Genomic DNA, 21,112 nt, shown 5'->3' on the forward strand with positions numbered 1-21,112 from the left:
TAGCCAGATCTCACTCACCCTCAAACTTGTTTTCACCCATAACGACTGCAAGTGTGATTAGGGCAAACAAAACGGTTCTTTGTTCGTGAAAAGCATGTGTTCGGCTCACTAAGCAAACGAGCCGAATACAAACAAATTTTGTATTTGAAATGTAAACAAGCCGAACATTAACAGTGGTATTTTTTAACAAGCCGAACGGGCTCATATCCGGCTCATTTACACCTCTATCATTGCTCGCCAACAACTCGCCCCCACTATCAACAAACAATCACCACCACCAACAATCATCAATCGCAATGTAACCCTTCAATTCGTTTGTTAGATTTGAAGGCTTATGGTATGCAAATATCACAAACTTAGCTTTTTAACTAGCAACGGCTTTGTAAAGCAAAATGAGCCTAAACAAAATATACAAAAGCAGAAACAGCAGTTATGAACATTCAATTCTTTCTGAATCGGCATCAAAACTGAGCATTCCAAATAGAAAGACCAAAAACAAAATAGAATACTCACCTTTCCCATCGATTTAACCAGAAGGCAAAAGCAAGTTGAAAGTCTTCTGAGAAAGCATATCAGTCCAGGTTTGTGATTTCATGCCCCAGTTTTGTTCTCTCTGCAAAATAAGTGTTTACTATACACATTTTAAAGTCAATATATTGGGATATAATATTCTGATTATTTTATTTATTTTTAAACTAAAGCATTTATTTCTACGCTTTCGATCAAAATCAAAAAGCTAAAACACGATCAATATAGAGCCAGTTGGCTGGAGAAAAATTGGTTTGATTCAATTCTGGTTATGTGCAAAAGTAGTTTCGATTGAGGACCAAACCAGCCAAAAGACTGATTTGCAGTTCGAGCCGATTGGACCGACCAGCACGAAGTAATTTATGTAGAAATGGGATGCAGCTGAAGTGCAATGAAAAATAACAAGAGAGGAGATTTATGCACACAATTTATTGATTGTAACTCTAGATCACCTTCATGAAAAAGGGAAGAGCAGACAAGGAAGAGCAGTGAAAGAAAACAAGGAAAGCACAATGAAATCAAACTCACTGTGGAAAGAATTTGCCTTCTAAATAATTCACAATTTGAAGAAGAGCATGTAGAGCCAGTTTCTTCACCTGGATAATTTACATTAAAATAACCGAATTAATTACGACAGCCAATGCATCAGAATCATTATACAAGGAAAACGCATGATTGTGCCAAAAAAAAGAGAGAGACTTTTATAAGCATACCATCCAATTCCTATGTATTTACATACCTAGCACCTAAACTTCACTTTTTTTTACAATTATACCACCCAAATCTTTCATTTCACATAAGAAATACCATAATTTTAACTTTTATTTTTCATAGGTAAGGTTGTAGATATGTAAGTGTTAAATATGTAAATTCATAGGAATTGTTATGAGCGGACAACCTCTAGCTTATCCTCGTTGGCTCTGTGGAACCGGGGAAGTAGGCGAAATTCTTCTGTCAGCTTGACGCATTCACGAACATTTTCAGGAGATACAAAGTCCAGTGCAACCTTTATGCATGACTGCCACAGATAGATCATACACTAATCTTTAATTTCATATCACTTAATCAAATGAGTTGCAAAATAAATAAAGTAAATACATGATGTTTAAGGCGAAATTATGATCATAAGAAACACATTATATATAATGCAATGTTTTGAAATGCGGGGAAATAGTGAGTAAACATCATTAGCTTACCTTAAGATTTCTAACCTGATGTGGGCAACCAGCTGGGATGAATACAGCCTCTCCAAGCTTCTGAACAAAAGTCCAGGGCTCAATTCCTAGGCAAAGAATCCTAGTATGAGATTTGGTTAAAATGCAAAGTAATAGATAGAAGTGCCACATCAATGGCATAGAGAGACTCACCATATTCTTCCTTAAGTTTTTTCTTGTGTTCCATTGTTAGATAGAAAGTTTGGTCATATATAGGATGATAGACCTAACAATAGAGAACGAAAATCATGCTGTCAAACAATTTCATCAAAGCTCAAGAGCAAAAATTGAAAGCTGATCTATGACATATTCTACCGTCTCAATAGGGCAGTCGTTGAAATGTCTAAATTCCCTATAATGTTTTCTGAGATATTCTTCTAATTTCGAAACATCTTCTCTTCGAAAAATATCCCACAGGGCGCCACCATCTTGATTTCTTTCCTTAACACTACCATTTGACATATTGTGCTGTTGCTGCACTTGTAGCTTCTCAGCTTTAACATTTATGTTAGCATCAGATTTTTTATAATCGATTATCTTATCTTCATTTAGCCTGCTCGTTTTCCCAAAGGCAGAAAAATGCTCAAATCCTTGAATATCAAGTTCTTCCTCTGTTTTCTTTGTCCCAGGTTTCACAAACTCAGATTCAACTGAGGTTACAGAGGAAGAAGGCTCAACATATCCAGAACATAGCTCTTTAGAATAACCTGAGGTTCTGACATTCCTTCGAAAATAAGAGATAACATTCTTGTGAACCATTTTCCGCTCGTCTTTTTCAGCTTCTGATATCAAATTCAGGGTAACATTCTTGTAACAAAAACATCCCCGCCTTGCAATTATAGTGTAAGATAAATAAAGAACAAAGAAAGGAGACAAAGAGAGAGGACAAGAAAACTACTTACCTTCTAAAGTTGTATCTGATTTCATGGTGTCAAGATCAGGCTTGACTTCAATATCACATTCTCTCTCTTGCATGTATCTATCTGTTTTCTTATGGCAGCCTATTTTGCAATCAACCGTATCAGCTAAACAGTCATGTTTACTAGTTGTCCCTTCTATATTCAACATTTGGACATCATCACTTTCAGATGTGCTTTGCCGAACTATTTTTTCTTCTGAGCACATCTTTAGCGCAGATATTCTTTTCTTTCTTATTTTCTCAATTTTGGAAAACACCTTCTTTGAAAAGGGAACTTCTGCAGTGTGTGTCAGTAGATTCACCTGAAAATGGAAGCAATAAGCAACAAAAATTCAAAATATTAATTGATAAATTAAATTAAGGTGTTGTCGATAAATGTTGTTTTTCTAGCAAATTGTGTTGTGATGTAAGAAATTAAGAGTGATTACAGAGCAGATCAATTTTGATGCATAAAATTGATGATGAAATGTAAATGCTAGCAAAATAATTTACGAATCAATTGAATTGTAATACCTAGCAATCATGACGGAATGATGGGGGATTAGTATGAACAAATGGTCAAACTAAAAAAAAAATACTAATGTTTTTTTGCGACATAACATGATATCTAAAATGAGAGCAATAAGCTTATAAACAAGAAGATGCACGAATTTACAATCCTATGGGAACCTGGATAACAGTAATATAAGATAAAATTTCTCTACAAGTAATTTTTTGTTGTTGTTTGAATCCTCCTTCCAGGAAAGTTGTTTAAGAGTTGTGATTCACTCGATAAAATTCTGTTATATGTTGGGAACAGATAAATAATACAATATAAAAAAAAGAATTTTTCTTCATTCATAAGCATATACTATACACTAAATGGAACTCACCATTCACAAAAAAATGGGAGACCAAACGACATCAACTCACATACTCAAAACTATAGATCTAAGCAAGAACAACACCAAACTCTAAGCATAACACAAATTTCAAATCTACAAAAAGATCAATAAGTAGGCCCAATGCAACTCATCACATAGAAAATAACTAGAAACACGAGCTCAAACTACAACATAATTAAAAGAACCACTAATCACGAGGGTCTGATGTATAAAAATAAAGTAGGGTTAAAGCATTAAAAAAAAATCTAAAAGTAAATTAAGTATAGTCATTACTTAGTTGTGTTATTAATTTATTATTTTATTTAAAAATTGTATTATATTTAATGTTAATTGATGAAGAAAGTGAAATGAAAGAAGTGAAAAATGAAGAACTTGAAAATGGTGATAACACAAAATTCAATAATTAGAGTTATTACATATGATGCTTCTTCTGAAGAAAAATATGTTGCCACTATGGATCATGGTACTTAAGGCAAATTTAAATTCTATGTTTAATGTTTAAATCCTATTTCAAACATTTTCTTTATATTTTAAATATATATGCATGGGTTATAAATGAAATGCATTGACATTTAAATTCTAAATTTAATGATTAAGATTTATGTTTTGTCAAATATCATATTTATGAATTATATTTATTTTTGACTTTTACGGCTTGTTTAGAGCCGCAACATTTCTTTAAAAAAGTTCAATAATTGCAGAAAAAAATACTAGGAGGAGCTATTGTGAGTAAATTTGTATGCTTGTTTGGTTAATTCAACTGTGCAGCAATTGTTTCTGAAATAAAAACCGTATTGCACTTCCATTCATATGATATATGAGAGCAAGCCAATTCATAATTAATACAAACATAATAACACAAACAAAATTCAAAAATTCAAAAAAACAAAGAAAAAAAAATACAAGCCCAAAATATTACATTAAAAGTTGCATATCAAATGACACTGAGAAACCAAAGAATTAAACAGAAACAAGTAACGCTATTATAATAACTTTTAAAACTTATTTTTCTAAAGCTACTCTCCAAGCATGGACACTATCTGAAGTAGACTACTCGAACTCAAAAACTTATGCAAAGAAGTTGAATTCCTCTGTTGACTTATTTATGGGACAACTATAAAAATATCTCATAACTTCTCGTCGTGATGTAAATGCATCACATTATTAAAGTTGTAGTATATGACCCCAGAAGCAATAGAAGCCCTCAAACTCATATTTCCCGACAAACTAGAATTTATTAAACATTAATAGTTTATATAAATATTATAGCGACATATTTACAAGAAAAATAAATATCAAGATCATCAATAATATAAAGATAAAGTTAAAAAAAGTGAGGTCTCAAAATCAGTATAAATATATGAATAATGTCATTATTAGAAGTCAAAGGACCTAGAAATAAAGGGATCTTATTGAACTCATATATGTTAGAAACCCTAGCAACATAAATGTCATCTAACAGAACCCCTGAAGTTATGACTCGAAAAGCCAAGAATTTAGTTTGTCCTGTTACCAAAATCGTATATGTCAAGTACTATAGCACCAAAAAAATCATCCAAAAGACCCCTAAGGTCCTATATCACATCATAGTCGTCCAAAAAAACCTAACATACCCATGGTTACCTAGAAGGCCATCTAGATGAGAGGCAAATACAAGTAAATGAACAATAACATACAAAAAGATAGTGAACCCATCAACATTTTGAATTAACTTAAAAGACAAAAACGAAAAATGTTCATATTTCACAATGAAAATAAAAGTCTAATGTTCATGAACAATAATAACATATAATGTTCAAGCATCCTTGCTATGAAAGAAATGACAAAGATGGTGAACTCATCTATTAGAAACAATCGACATAAAAATCTCCCGCTTTATAGGAGCTTCAAGAAATTTGGATGCAAGAAATAACGGAGAATGTCATCAAAAAATTTTGAGTTTGATCAAGCATAAGACATTGATGATGATGACTTGAATGCAATGCATGCTTCTGCATGAGAAGACAAGCAGTGAAATTTGTGTCTGTATGCTTGTATTTCCCAACACCATGCCCAGATGAAGATTGATGTAAAAAAAAATACTATTATTAGATTTGCAAGACATTTCAACAAGATCATCCGAGATGCCTTCATTTTCACAAGCCTGACTCTCATTTCCTAAGCTTTCAACTTGGTGCCTTGAAGGCCAAGCTTGAATTCCCGTTAAACCAATTTCAAACATTACATCAAATTTTTCTTTCAATTCCTGATCTATCCCAGTATATCTAATTTTTATGGCTTCAGACAATACTTATAATGAAAATATGCTAGTCTTAATATTAAATAATCATGCATATGTGCTAAAAAGATTAATAAGCTGTATCTTCATCTTTAATTTATACCACACGACTGAGGCATTAATAGTCTTTTTAGTTGTCCTAGCCTACAGCTCAGCTACAACTTATTTTAACTCCTTCCACACCTTCCAATCTTCTTTCAATTTATCCCATTAATTTTTTTGCTAGGCCCCAAACATATTCTCTACCAATTTATTCCTTAAATTCCTTGATTATGTTTTCTGACCCCTCAGTATTAAATGGTGTGGTAGGTCGATTGCCTGAAACATCTCTTCCAAGCATATATCACAAAAAATTATCTTAATATCTATGTTTCAAGTAACAAGTGTGTATTCATTAGATTTCCCCATCACGAAACCATATAATATGAAGAGATCAATTAAAATGTTACATCCATATCATAGCAACTAAAAATCATTAAAATTAGAAGAAAAAAAAAAGCAAAACGAAAAAAGAAAAGACATTGGAAGCTTTAACTACAAAGAATATATATGTATGAAACATCTCAAAATTGTTACTGCCTTAAGAAAGAAACATTTCATATCTCAAATACCACATAAATCTAATGTATTTACATATCTAACACCTAAATGTTATATTTACACAAGATATTATAAAAAAAATTTCAAAGCTTAAACAAATATTTTTCGAACATACTACACAATAGTAACGAATTTTCATATCAAACAACTAAATTGCAAACTTCGGCATGATAATGCAAGATAATATTGCAAGCCGGACAAAAATTTTGTGGTCACACAATTCTAATTTATTTATATATCTAACAGATACTGCAAAGTACAGTAAGAAAAACTGGAGAGATTAAACCAAAAAAATCTGACATAACATTAAACTCTGATGTATTTATAACTCAAACACCTAAATGTCATAATACTGCATGGTAAACTTATGCACATATAATGTCTCGGCATATCTAACACTAAAATAGCAAACAAATGCCCGATATTGTAACACAATACTGAAAGCCTTGCAAGAAATACTTGCGCACAACACAATTCTGATGTATTTAAATATCTAACACCAAAATGTTTTAATTAGTGAGAGTTGATAAAAAAACAATTTTCATTTTCCTCCACACAATTCTGATGTATTCACATATATTACACCAAAATAATACTTATTATTCAAAAAAGAGGGAGCACTAAACTAACAAACACGGTAAAGTGGCACAACAGAAAGAAAAAATCATGATCGATGCCATGATCACAAAGCTACATAAATATGATCACAACATGAGTATAGAGTCAAAAATTTCCGAACATGCCACACAATTATGCTTTACAAACAAATAAAGGAGCTAAAAATATAAAACATCTTATCATTAAGAAAAAAATCATCACAACAATGATATGTGAGAAAAATAAGAGACCAACAGCTACCCATGATCACATAATTACAACAACAAAAAATAAAAAAAATAATCCAACAAGATCAGACCAATGATCACAAAACTACATAAAGAAAAAAACCAACATACATTCCAAGAAGATTATTCCACTATCACAGAGACAGAAAAAATCAAGAAACAATTCAAATCAAACGCTATCCTCCCCATTTAAGAATTCTATGTAACATCACAAATACCCAACAAAACTAAAAATAAACAAATGAGACAAAATATCTAAAAAATCTAAAATTTCAAAGAAAACCAACCAGCTACAGAACCTCCACAAAAAAAAATCCAAGCCGAAACTATCCAGATGCAGCTATGAGAGTAATAATGTAAAAAGATGATGAGAGAGACGGATAGATTAAGTGTTAAGGCATGTCACCAATCGAGTGAGATAAAATGAGAACCATAAAGAAAAATCCTAACCTGTGCACAAAAGATCAGAGAGCTGAAGCCAAGAGGAAAAAGATCCTAATTCACCCTTTATCAAGGATATCACATGGAAATATTGGAAATGAAAGGGGTTAAAATTAGGGCTGTCAAAAAGGCTCGTTGTTTTGTTCGCGAATAACTTGTGTTCGACTCGTTAAGAAGCTCGCGTTCAGCTCGTTCGCTAAGTTAACGAGCCGAACACGAACAACACGAACTAATATTTGTTCATTCGTGTTCGACTCGAAATACCACTAATCAATTATATATATATATCTTTGATGAGTAGTATTTTTAAAAAAATTTAATTGCCTACAAGGCTGCAAAAATTTATAATCAACTAAAAGTATTAATTAAGAAAATAGAATAAAAATTATTAAATTAGATTAAAATGATGTTGTAATATAAACAATAATTTTTAAATCTTGTCTCAATCCTTAACATCTTATGGTTATGTGATTAGGATTGTCAAAACGACTCTTTGTTCGTGAATGGCTCGTGTTCGGCTCACTAAGCTAACAAATTGAACACGAACACTCATTTTGAGCTCGAAATAAAAACGAGCCTTGTTTACGCCCCTAGTTAAAATTGTATAACGCATAAAAAAATAAAAACCATCTTTGATGAATTCATACAATACTAAAATGAACAACCAGACTTTGATGAGATTTTAGATTTGCTTACTAGTTTCAATGCCCAATGTTTCCTCTGCCAAAGTTTCCTCTGTGCGATCTTTAAGGTTTTCCTTGCACAGTCTTCCTCTGGTGATGTTTCTTCGTGCTATCTAAGTTTTCTGGCACCGTTTGTGGGAAGCTCAAGAATTGATTGCTCCTCACTCCTTTCCTTGCTTTTTCTCTGGCCTCGCAACGGGGTGAATTTTCTGAACCGATGACCTATTTGTTTGAACAAGTAATCATAGCGATTGGAGATGGGTCACAAATGATGCTTTAATTTTTTCTTTCAGAATTCGAAGATGTCATACAAATTTGTAATGAAAATCAGACTTAAAAGAAAATTTACCACATCAACCAATTCCAATAATTATGAAACCATCCCACCCAACCCCCACAACTCCCGTCATGCGTGTATCAACTGAATATTTTCCTTAAAATTACCACTTTACCTCTTAATTATAAAACTTAATGGACACGACTAACTTAACTTCGCTCAATCCAAAAATTTTGTGACCAACGAGAAAAACAAAATTGGGTATTTAACCGAAGAAATTTCAAAATCTACTGCTAACAATCCAATTATGAAAAAATATCAATCCAAAAATAATCTGGCAACTCCAAAACACCTACCATAGGAAATACTTGAACACTTCTTCACACAGCTCGAGATATAAGGGAGGTAGTTCAAAATCTCTATTCAAAATTGGAAAATTCTACAAAATTTTTTGAGTGAAATACTCAAATTTGAAAACCTAAACAAATGACTATGATGTTATTACGTATTACAATAAGTTGAAACATTATGGCATGAGCTTGATCAACACTATAATGTTTTTTTTAGGAGAATTTGAATGATTATATTTCCCATAAGAAAAGAGGAAAACGATTAGATCTAAATATTTTTAGATGGCCTTAATGGGAGTTTAGATGAAGTCTGAGACTGAATCCTTAGTAAGAAACCTCCGCCCTCAATTCAAGAAAACTTTTTCAAAATTAGACATGAAGATTCAAGAAGAAAAATTATGATGTGTAACACCAAATCATTTGATAACATTGAACAAGAGAATTCTATTCTTATATCAGACAGGTCTGATATAAACAAAAAAGAGCATAAAAACTATGGTGTGAGTATTGCCAAAAACCATGGGAGACGAAGGAGAAATGTTAGAAGCTTCATGATTATAAATTAGAAATCAAAATCCAAGCGTGAAACCCGAGTTTATCAAGCCACTGCGAATGAAACTCAAGATATGTCTACTAACTTGAATGCAGTCCCTTTCACCAAAGAGCAATTAGAACACTTGCACAAATTGCTTCAATCTCCGAAATTGTCCCGGACTCCGTCTTGTTCTTTAGTACAAAAGGAAAACACATTGACCAATGCTTTGTTAGGTATTATTCATAAGTTCACTCATTGTTTGATAATCGACTCTAACACAATTGATCACATATTGATTGTTCTAAAGTATTTTCCTCCTATAAACCTTAAGTAGGCAATAAATTTGTCAAAATTGTCGATGATACCCCCTCAATAATTGTCGATATAGAATCTGTTAAACTCTTCTCGTTGTTAACCCTTCGCGATGCTATTTCTGCTTCTAATCTAAAATGTAATTTATTGTCCATTAGTAAAATCAGTGTTGATCATTAACGTAAAATTAACTTTTATTCTTATTGATTAAGGAATTCACCATAGGTAGGAGGATTGACAATGCCAAAGAAAAAGATGCACTATTATTTTAAGGATGGGCTTGACTCGTACATACAATGTCAAAGTATTGATTTAAATTATATTTTTGTTTCTAAAGGTTAAAACATTATATTATGGCATAATAAATTAGCTCATCCAAGTTTTAAGTATCTAAAATAACTATTTCCTAACTTATTCAGAATAAAAATATTTTTGCTTTAATGTGAAATTTGCTTGATTCGTAACTATCCCTAGATTCCTTATAAGAACCTTGCAAATTCTAGGAAAAAATAAGTTGTGCCTTCCACTAATGATCACACTAGAATAAATTGGGTTTATTTAATGAAAGAAAAAACTAAAGTGAAAATAATTTTAAAAAAAATTACATGATGGTACATAATTTCAAAAAAATCACAAATATCATGAAATTATAATAACCAAGAGTATTTCAAAAATATTTTGGGTCATGTTTTTTTTTTTTAAAATTACTAATTCATTAAAGTGCTTGTGTCAACACTCCACAACAAAAATGTTTCACCGAAAAAAAAAAATACTTATTGGATATTACTCGGGCATTACTATTTACCAATCAGATGCCTAAATATCTTTGGGAGAAAATCATTTTAACGGTTACATTTCTCATGAATAAAACTCCCAATAAGATATTAAACCTCGAAGAACTTTTTAATATTTAAAAAAAAAACCAAAAAAGTCAGTTCTCATCTTCTCTACCTCTGAAGATATTTGGATGAATTCTTTTCGTTCACCATTATAATCAAGGAAAACCTGAACCATGAAACAAAAAATGAGTTTGTTGGTTATGCTCCTAACCAAAAGGGGTATAAAAACATTGATCTAAATTCTGAAAAAAAATTTACCCAGGAAGAATTTTTTTTCCTTAATTAAAATCTTTTTTTCTAACTCATCTCTAAGGGAGGGAACAAAATAAAATTTTTTCTACTGAGTTTCTATTTTTTTTTTCAAATTGAAAAATTCCCACAATAGTATATTATCAACCTTAAATATTCAACATAAAAATTGAAGTTGTTTCATATTAGAAAAGAGTGTGTCGAGGGTTTTAGATATTAAAATTCCTACAATGCCATCTCATGATATTCATAATAGAAGAATAGGAAAAAAAATTAGGACAATTGCACCGTTAGATATTGTCTACTCACGATAGAGGGCAACTCAAAAGAAAGAATCTATGAATCCTTTAAAGTGCCCGAAATCCATAAACTCATGTAATGACCCCACGAATTTTTTACCCCATATTAAGTCCACTTCATCTTTGGTTCAGAGTCTTCTAACCCTGAATTTAAGCCTACTTTGGATCCTGAGTCTAACGAGTCAAGCTTTCCCATTAGAGAGATGTCTTGCACTCAACATCTATTCTTCTATTATGTGTCACATGAAAAATCTCTCACCCATTTTCTGTGCCTTTATCTCAAAATTATCGCATATAAAGATACCCAAAATTGTGTAGGATGTTCTGACACTTCCTAAGTGAAAGGAGATTGTTTTTCAGGAGATGAAACTCTTGAAAACAAATGTCATGTGAGAATTGGTTGATCTACCGAGAGGAAAAACAAGTGAAAAAAGGACTTTATAATCGTGCAATTTTGATGGCTCTCAACAACAATACAAGACTAGTCTGGTTGTCAAGGGATTTACTCAGATCTATGACATTGATTATTTAGAAACATTAGCTCCAATCGCAAAAAAAAAAAGAAACTTTGTAAGATTTCTTCTTACTTGCAATAAATATTGGTTACCCCCTACAATAGTTGGATATAAAGAATGTATTTCTTAAAGGGGACTTAAAAGAAGTATACATGAAAGCGCTTCCGAGATTTAATAAGAAATTTGGCACAAAGTTGTTAAAGGATTGAAGCAATCACCAGGAGCGTGGTTTGAAAAATTTACATTATTTGTTAAAGGCCAGAGGTATACTCGAGAGCAGAGAGATCATACAACATTCTTCAGACACTTAAACTATGAAAGACGGTCATACTAATTATGTGAATGATTCTCACTGGAAATAATGCATATGAGTTAAACCATTTGAATACTTTTCTATCAACTATTTTTGAAAACAAGGACATGAGATCTCTGAGGTATTTTTTTCGGTACTGAGGCTGTTCAATCAAAGAAAAAAATTATTATCTCCCAACAGAAGTATATTCTTGATATTCTCAAAGAAACCAAGATGAGCAGGTCTAAATTTGTAGACACTCCAATTGATTCTGATTAAAAACTAAGAAATGAGAAGGATATCCAATGATTGCATTTAGGCATAAAAAATTAATGGGAAATTTGATATGCTTATCACACACAAAGCAAAATATTACCATTATTGTGAGTTTGGTAAGTCTATTTATACACACCCTATCAGAAACATCTTGAAGAGATCAACATAACCACCTTAGATATCTAAAAGATACATAGAGAAAAAAAACTTACTCTTTCAAAGGACCACACAAAAGACTATAAAGACGCACACTGATGTAGATTGAGCAAGCTTGGTTATTATCAGGAGATTAACTTTCAGATATTCGGATTGAGCAAGCTTAATTATTATCCGAAGATTAACTTCTGGATATTGCATAAATATGTGAGAAATTTTGGTTACGCAGCGAAGTAAGAAACAGAATGTGGTTGCAAGTAATATTGAGACAAAATATAGGGCCATGGATAATGTTGTATGTGAAATTTTATGGTTGAAAAAAATGCTTGAAGATCTACAAACCTGATAAGCATGCCAATTAATTTTTAATGGGACAGTATAACAGTCAAATCCAATATAGAAAATCTAGTATAGCATGATCGCACAAAGCATCTAGAAAGCATGTGGCGATTGACATGCATTTCATAAAAGAGAAGATTGATCACGAACTTATTTGCATGTCATTTTTCCATATTGTTCAACAAATTGCAGATATCTTCACCAAATGAGTGTTCAAGCCTACTTTTCAGCTCCTTATAAGCAAGTTGGGAATGACAGATAAATATGCTCCAACTTAAGGGGGGTGTTGGACTTTTAGAAAGAGTTTATTTTTAGTATATTCTATTATTAATTTTTTATATTTATACAAGTTAGAATTAGTATGTCATAATTCATGTTTCCTTCTTTTATCATGGAGAGTTATGACTGATTTTGTTGGTTTCCTAATGTGAGTGTCATCACCCCCTATTTATTTGATAATCATTTTCTATGAAATTGAAGAGTAATAATTATTTTTCATTCCCAAAACCTAAAGTAACTATATGCAAAATAAGTATTCTTCATTTAATCAAATGATGCTAACTACACAATTAGGCACAATTTCATTATTATAAAACAATAATTAAAGTTAAAGAAAAAAATATTTTTAGTGTTTTGCTAGATCAACTTTAGAAATAAGAATATAAAGTTTATAAAACTAGAAACAACACAAATAAAAGACTAATAGAAAATCTAATAAATGTAACTTACTGCAATTGAAGATTTCCCACTAAAAGCACTCCTTTGCTACAATGGAATCTTTTTTTCCTTTTATGTTCTTCAAAGGTAATGAACCAACCCATTTGAAGAAGTCCTCTTACAGCTTATTTGGTGTGGTGGCGTTTTGAAAACACACCTGGCCTGTTTGGATAAATTGCGTTTTGGCAGCTTATGCATTTTCAAAACGCTGAAAACAGTGTTTTCACACCGGGGGCAGCTTTTTGGATTCGGTGTGGTTTTTCCATGAAATAAGAATTTGTAATAGTCATCGCACTTAGCTTATCAACAAATTATTTTTAATCAGCTTATCAGCAGATTATTCAATAAGCTGCAGCTGCCCCAAACAAACTCTTAGAATGAGAAGCAGAAATAAAAAAATAAAAAAATGGCAATTTACCTCACTAATAATTGCTCCCAACTACAAGAGACTTTTTATTTATAGGAATTAGAGAGAGAGAGAGAGAGGGAAAAAACAACAACAAAAAATACTCAAATCTACCATAATATTTATACTTCCACTAAATCTATATCGCCAAAACTATACTTACCATTAAATTCAAAAGTCATGTTATATTTTAGGCATATGATCCATTTTTTTGTCATTAGCTCTGTTGCGCTCTAATGCAATTCGATTTGGTGGTTGGTATGAAAATAATTGCAAATAAAATCATAAAAAAAACCAAACAAGTTGTATACGTAAGAGCTAGAATAACAAAAGAGTATAGATAAGAAAAAAAGACAACTACTAAGGGCAACAAGAGGGGGGGCTACTCTGGAAATAATGTCCCCTACAATTGTTACCTTTAATGAAATCAAGGGAAGAAAGTCTAATCAATCGTACAATAAACTCACAAGGTCAGAAAACCATAGGATAAAACACTCATGCAAATTTACAAATTTTATATTTTTCTCTAGTCAATTAATTTATAAGAAAATTAAGTTCACTATGTGCATATCAACGTTGTTAAATATCTACGTGCATAAACAAAAATTAAAAGAGAGAAATCTATCCAATTAAAATTCTTTCACTGCTTGACCTATAAATTTTTAATATAATTCTAGATAGAATATGCAACAAGAACACGAGAAATTACAATACCGCATCAGACATGTCACAATGAAGTTTAGTAACAGAATCCCCTCTGCACAATTCCTCCTCAAATCCATAAGCGATATACGTCTTTGGTCCAAGGTCTGGCCTCAAAACACCTTCAGGCAACATCGCTGCAACATTAAGGAGACCATCTCGAAGATTTGCATATTCTCCAAAAGGTAAAGCAGAAAGAAATTCAACACCATGACGTGGTAAGCGTTCCTCAAAGGAACTAGATGGAGGCCAATCTTTAAGCTTAAGCATTTCAGGCCAACCATCCTTATGAAATCGACCATCCAAATACCCTCTAAAAAACTGACTAATATTAATTTCAACCTGCAAAATTGCAAGTAATCAGAAAACACACTTCAAGAAAACTATATAAACAGAAAATATCCATTGACGCACACCACAAAATAACAAATAACAATAAAAGGACATTTTATAATACACCATCATATGACTAAAACATGTGTAGCGTACCTATATTGAGGTGCTCATGCATCTGTATGCAAGCATTGTTGTGCTCAAAACTATTTTGAAAGATACAAATATTTTGATAGAAAGCTCTAATATTTTTAATTAAACTATAATAAAATGGACAAAAAAGGAAATCAACCGAACCAAAATAACCTCTATGTAAATGTGCATGGATGTTAAACTGCCAAAGAAAAGTTACAAGGTAACATGTGAGAAAAGTAGGAATAATGACATCGATAAATCATACTATCATCAAAACAAAACAATTATATATATATATATATATATATATATATATATTGATTTTTATTTATACACAATATATATACTCAATGTGTGTGTGTATGTGTGTGTGTGGAAAAGGAATTAAAAGTTTAACAGCTTAATGCATAAGTTTCAAAAGCAGGCGTATAAAGTATGATTTAAGGCGTATAAAGTATGATTTACAAGATATTGCCCAACTTGTCAAAATGAAGACATGACAGACCTCACAAAAGTCCAAACAATCAATTGCTTTTACTTCAAAATTCTCAGAACTAGCCTTCTTCCTGTTCTTCTCCCGCAAAGCACGCCACATAACCATCGGCTCCCAGCTCAATCCAGAAGTTAAATCAAGAACATTGCGAACAACAACAGGCTCCCCTTTAGCCCAATGCCCTTGGAAGTGTTCCAATTCATCATTCTTAATATCGTTTGCACTTGGACAGTACAAATAATTATCAGAACCTTCCCTAGAAGCAGCTTTTCTCAATGTATTCATACCAAAATCAACATTTCTTAATGCATAAGAACAAGAGCAATTAATAAGTTCATGGGGACGGCTTCCATGTCCGAAGGTTTGGTATTCAAGAATTCTGTAAGCCTTCAATTCCAACTCAGACAATAAATCTTCTGGAAACATGCACTTGAGATGCAATACAGCACCACCACAACCACCCATTTCCTTTGGGGCACAGGGAATACTACCATCCGCATTCAATTTCCATTGCAACGGTTCACTTAGATGATTTTCAACAAAGTCAGCACTTAAACTACCTTGCTTCACTTGTTGGCCATATAGGTAGCCCCCACGAAGATCTCGGCAACAAGATAAGCATAGGTCATAAAAGCAACTAGGGCAGCCTCTATGCAAATCTGCTAATGACGTGCTGCAGTAATTGCTGGCAAAACAAGATTGAACAATAAGTGAAGGTATTACATTAAAAGTTGTAAATAGACCTACTATTATTGAAGGTTGTACTACCAGTATACACGCTCATCTTTCTCATAAGGAACTCTTTCTATCTTAATCTCACTCGGTGCAAGGCCTATTTAGAAGAGCATACCAACAATAAAAATTAGGCGAAGGAATGATGGCAGGCAATGTCCATCATAATGCTCAAGCTGTAAGATCCTTACCTTTTGACAATGCTTCAATTTCTTTTTCAGCATCTTGCTCCTTGCGGAATTCTCTGAACCATGGAAGTAGCATATGCAGTGCATACAAAAAGTGCTGTATTTTTTCATCCTCCTGAATGGTCCTTTTTGCGGGCTAAGAGTAAAAAATTAGTTGGTTATATCTGAAATTGAGGAGTATCAAAAAAGTAAAAAAGGAATGTGAACAAGTGAGGGCTAAAACTTGGAACAGACCGCAGTGATTCCTATCATGCGTAAGCACAACTTGCAATTGCAGTTGAACCGACAAAAAGGGCATTTTATAGCAAAGTCCTTCGCTTTTAAGTGGGGATACCTATGTAGCATCATCAACAAAGAAATCAAAAATTTTAAGAGACAATGGATGTCACTGATGTCACACCCCCAGACCAGTAGGCGGTACACCCTGACAACATAAGGCATGATGAAATGAATTAAACGTATTTTGTATTCTCATAAAGAAAATTATATGCAAATAACAATAAGTACAAATAAAAAAAAATATAAATTTTATTCATAATTAATAGTATATTGATACAGCGGAAAGAAAAGATGAAAATTGACTTGATCAAAACTGAAATGAAAATATGAATGACAACCAAAACTTAGAATAAAAAATACAATTACTAGAGCAAATACCAAAAAATATCAATAACAGTAAATCAAAATCGAAACATCTGCTCCGGCGGAGACGATCCTACTAGTGGCCGAATAGAAGTTATCATGCAAAAATATCAAAAAATTTGACGAGCAAACATAGTAGAAAACTACTTATCAAAACATAAACAGCAAGAAAAATGAAGTATACAATATGAACAACAAAAAGAAACGATTACTATAAGCATATATAATATCATAATGCAATAAGAGTGATAAACAAAATGTGTTCTATTATTTTAAGAAAATATGCAATCATATCAAATTTCACCCAGGCTATTATTAGTCAGTTTTTTTATACTTATATGGTTAGTTTTAACAGACACCCTAAAACTCAGAAGGTCAATACCAACCCAAAAAAAACCGGTGATTTCTTGTATAATCGTCACTCTATGAGTTTGTCAGTTCAGTTGGCCAATATCCCAATAAGTTCCATCGACCTACATATCATCATACACAAACATGCCAAATTTTTCATAGATATAATATGTAAAATATATGATATTTCACACAAACTTATAATATCAATTTATATGTCATTTCGTAAACTAAAGTGCAAGAAAAAAAATATATTATAATTGCAAGATTTATTCACATATGTAGGGGTTTTACAATAAAAAAAAACAATTAGTGATTTCAGCATAGCAATATTTTAAGTGTATAACTATTTCAAAATAATAACTACTTAAAGCATAGCAGCATAGCAATAAAAATTAGCATTTTATAACCTAAAAAAATAGCCAATGATTATATTGATTTAACATGCATTAATATTATTATTGAAAGAATTAGTAGAAGCAATAAGGAGTCAAGAGCTTACCCTTTGCAACGGTTATGGTTAACTAAGGAGGCTCAACAATAAAGACAGGCTCTAAAGTTGATTATTGTCTTTGGGCAAAAAAGATGAAAGAGGATGAATGATAAGGAAAAAGTTTGTGTGCGATAGACGTACACAACGCTGCGTGCGATATTGGGGTATACCGATGGTACAAGGGGGTTACATCCACGGTATAAGCCTTTGTAATCTCCCTATAACCTCCCTGTAACTTACGTGTAACCTCTTAATATATGATAACAAAAGCGCAAAACTTATTTTAGGGTATAAATAGGTTACAGAAAGTTACAGGGAGGTTACAATGGGTTATACGTGGATGTAACCCCTTTGTACCCTCGGTATAACCCCAATATCGCACGCAGCGCTGCATACGTCTATCACACGCAATTTTTTTTCCGAATGATAGGGGCTCTGGTGGTCTCTACATGTTACAGTCCCATCATCAGCTTCTCAGCTGACAAAGGTTTCAAAAAAGGCTATAGGAAGAACGAAGCGGTGTGAAACGAGGTTGTGATGTCGTAAGCCGCCTTACATAGAGCAATGAGGTGGCAACCTGAGGCGGTAATGAAGAGTGAGAAATCAAGTACAGAAAAGGAAAAAATCTAGTGTTGTTCGGGAAGATCAATTCAAGAAGGCGGCAGAGAACGAAGAAAGAAAAGGAAATAATTGTTAATTGGGAAGTTAGGAAAGGATGAAAGAAAATTTGGTGCTTATAACCTAAATCATTGAATTCAAATATAACTAAAATGGCTAAACTTAACACCAAAAGTCTAAGATTTGACATTCAGGAAGTGAACAAATAAATCAACTGTGAGTCTAAAAAGGATACGGATTGCATTGGCATAGAACAAGCAAATATAACCACCGAGAATGAAAATCGCGGAACTTATATTGAGGAAGACAGAAATATGAGATTTAAAAAAGGACAACGAGGAATCCACCCACCATCTCTTCCTGCAAGGGTAACAATACCGCTTCTTTTTGCAAGCTTGACATCGCACTATACCTCCCTTGTCATTCCTTTGGCATTGATGGCACATCAGTGCATCATCACCTTTCAGCATCTTCCTCTTACGAACCTAATCATCATTAAGAATAAAAATTTCAAGGAAACACAAAAAACTGCGCAACCAAATAAATGATAAAAGGGAAAAATACAGACGAAAAACAATATGAGTTGAACTGGGGAACTAACCACCCCTTTCTCCTCATTTGTTAAGGAATGTCCCATGGCATCTTGAACCGTCAGCATGTTCTTCTTCTGGGCCTAATAACCATTAGACACAAGCAAATGAAACATCATGATAAAATCCACAGAAGAAACCCAATATAAGTTGAACGGATGAAAAACTAACGGCCACATTCTTCTCATTCTTTAAATAATTTCTCTTCCGTTTCTTAACCCCCTCGGCAATCCCCTCTCTCTCTTCTTCAACACCACCCTGCAACCAAAACAGGCTACTAAATAAGGAATCCTAAATCTAATACAAACAGATATGACCCAGCATCTCCTGAATAAGAACTAAGAAAGAATAATCACATTTATGCCCTTCAATCCTAATGATCCATTTTCCTCGCTCCTTACGGCCTCTCTCTCATTCCTCCGTTTCCTCCTCCGATTTGTCTTCCCCGATGGCTTCAGCACAGGTTTTCTCACCTCCTTTAAAATCGAATATAAAACATCAGATAGCAGCAAAATCGAAATCAACAAACGCATCAAAGCAACAACAACAACCTTAGCCATCTCTCCGCTTGATATTTCCAAGTAAGTTGGCTTCGCAGATGCCCTCTTCCGCAGATTGAATACCTTCATGGCCTCGCCATCATCGAAAGTCATCGCAGCCGCTCCCCGCAGCCTAAAGTCAGGATCCTTGTTCTTAATCTTGTTCTTCTTAGGTCGACCAGGACGCTTACCGGGCATAGATGCCTTAGCCAGAACGCCATCCTCATCCATTTCCATAGGACGAAACCCTAACCCTTTCCGAGCTCCTTCAATGGCTTCTCCCTCTTATTTTGAAATGGCTACTGGATTTGCCCGCCAAATGCCATGGGAACTGGGAACGGCTGGACCGCGAGCTCTTTATACACGATGGGTGCGAGCTTCCGTATTATACGCTTTGCTGTCCTTCGTTGCTGAACCACGCTCCATATCCCCATCGATTGAAAAAAGTGGCGGTTACATATTTCGTTACATACAAACCACCCAAAACCTTGCTATTTACGAATGAGCCCCCATCTCTCGTTCATTTTTCACATAAATTTTATATTTACGTAATACTGAATTCTTTATTGCTATATCGATAATATCAATATTATTAACTTATAAATAAATAAATAAATACGCACTTATATATAGGGCTATAAACAAGCAGAGCTTGAGCGAGTTCAGGCTTGGCCCGTGTTCGGCTCGTTTGAACTTGTTCGTGTTTGAAATCAGTTCGTATTCGAAACCAACTCGTGAACAGTGTGTTGTGTTCGGCTCGTTAAAATTAAACTGAAAAAATAGATGTAAAGTATTAGATTCGAATATGAACCAAATATATGCAAAAGAATACACATAATCACATTACCACACTAACAATTACATTTTAAACTTAGAAATAAATATATATAATATATTATTATATAAATAATATATATAATATATTATTATATAAATAATTAGATAATTTTCTTTATTTCGAGCTAAAACGAGTCTAAGGCAATTACAAATAGTTGTTCGTGTTCGGCTCGTTTATAATTCGAGCGTTAAAAACTTGTTCGTGTTCAACTCGTTTATTTAACGAACGAGCCGAATACGAGCTGTTCGCAAACAACTAGCTTTCTTGACAGCGCTACTTATATAACATGAATGTGTGAATCCAAAATATTAAATCTTAGAAAAATTTATATAACATGAAAAATGGATGATGACAGTGATTCTATATTTATAAAAAATTTAGAAAAAAAAAATTAAATAAATAAAATTTCATCCAAATATATATTGGATGATTATTCAATTGTGACGACCTCAACACGAGAAAATCTTACTCAGACAAATGTGGTGCCAATGTTAGAAGAACTAT

At 32.8% G+C, this 21,112-nt stretch overlaps 1 protein-coding gene across 4 annotated transcripts; it reads right to left on the reverse strand.

Moving 5' to 3' along the window:
* Window positions 1-212: 212 nt before the first annotated feature.
* Window positions 213-20,626, reverse strand: LOC110023871 (lysine-specific demethylase JMJ25-like). 4 transcript variants are annotated; one of them, XR_002293944.1, is made up of 18 exons: window positions 19,783-20,626; window positions 19,588-19,707; window positions 19,403-19,489; window positions 19,243-19,314; window positions 18,993-19,126; window positions 16,772-16,871; window positions 16,541-16,673; window positions 16,386-16,449; window positions 15,630-16,302; window positions 14,669-14,998; window positions 2,645-2,963; window positions 2,058-2,524; window positions 1,896-1,968; window positions 1,725-1,810; window positions 1,427-1,546; window positions 1,057-1,124; window positions 514-631; window positions 213-398 (listed from the first exon to the last, which is right to left on the reverse strand). XR_002293944.1 is itself a non-coding variant. In XM_020723500.1 (17 exons), the coding sequence occupies exons 1-17, from the start codon at window positions 20,005-20,007 to the stop codon at window positions 592-594; spliced, it is 3,108 nt and encodes a 1,035-aa protein (XP_020579159.1). In that variant the 5' UTR covers window positions 20,008-20,626; the 3' UTR covers window positions 213-591. The 4 variants fall into 4 exon arrangements, 3 of the variants coding, with proteins under 3 accessions (XP_020579159.1, XP_020579160.1, XP_020579158.1); XM_020723500.1 differs by having other exon boundaries at window positions 213-631; window positions 2,058-2,521; XM_020723501.1 differs by having other exon boundaries at window positions 213-613.
* Between the last annotated feature and the right edge of the window lie 486 nt (window positions 20,627-21,112).

This window comes from Phalaenopsis equestris, unplaced genomic scaffold (genome assembly GCF_001263595.1).
Source record: "Phalaenopsis equestris unplaced genomic scaffold, ASM126359v1 Scaffold000233, whole genome shotgun sequence".
Classification (NCBI taxonomy): domain Eukaryota; kingdom Viridiplantae; phylum Streptophyta; class Magnoliopsida; order Asparagales; family Orchidaceae; genus Phalaenopsis; species Phalaenopsis equestris.

Coding starts and splice junctions, on each gene's coding strand:
- LOC110023871 (XM_020723499.1), bottom strand. CDS start 20,007: ATGGAAATGGATGAGGATGGCGTTCTGGCTAAGGCATCTATGCCCGGT. Junction 19,490..19,587: donor TAGGATTGAAGGGCATAAAT/GTGATTATTCTT, acceptor TTTTGGTTGCAG/GGTGGTGTTGAAGAAGAGAG. Junction 16,872..18,992: donor TACCCTTGCAGGAAGAGATG/GTGGGTGGATTC, acceptor GATGCTACATAG/GTATCCCCACTTAAAAGCGA.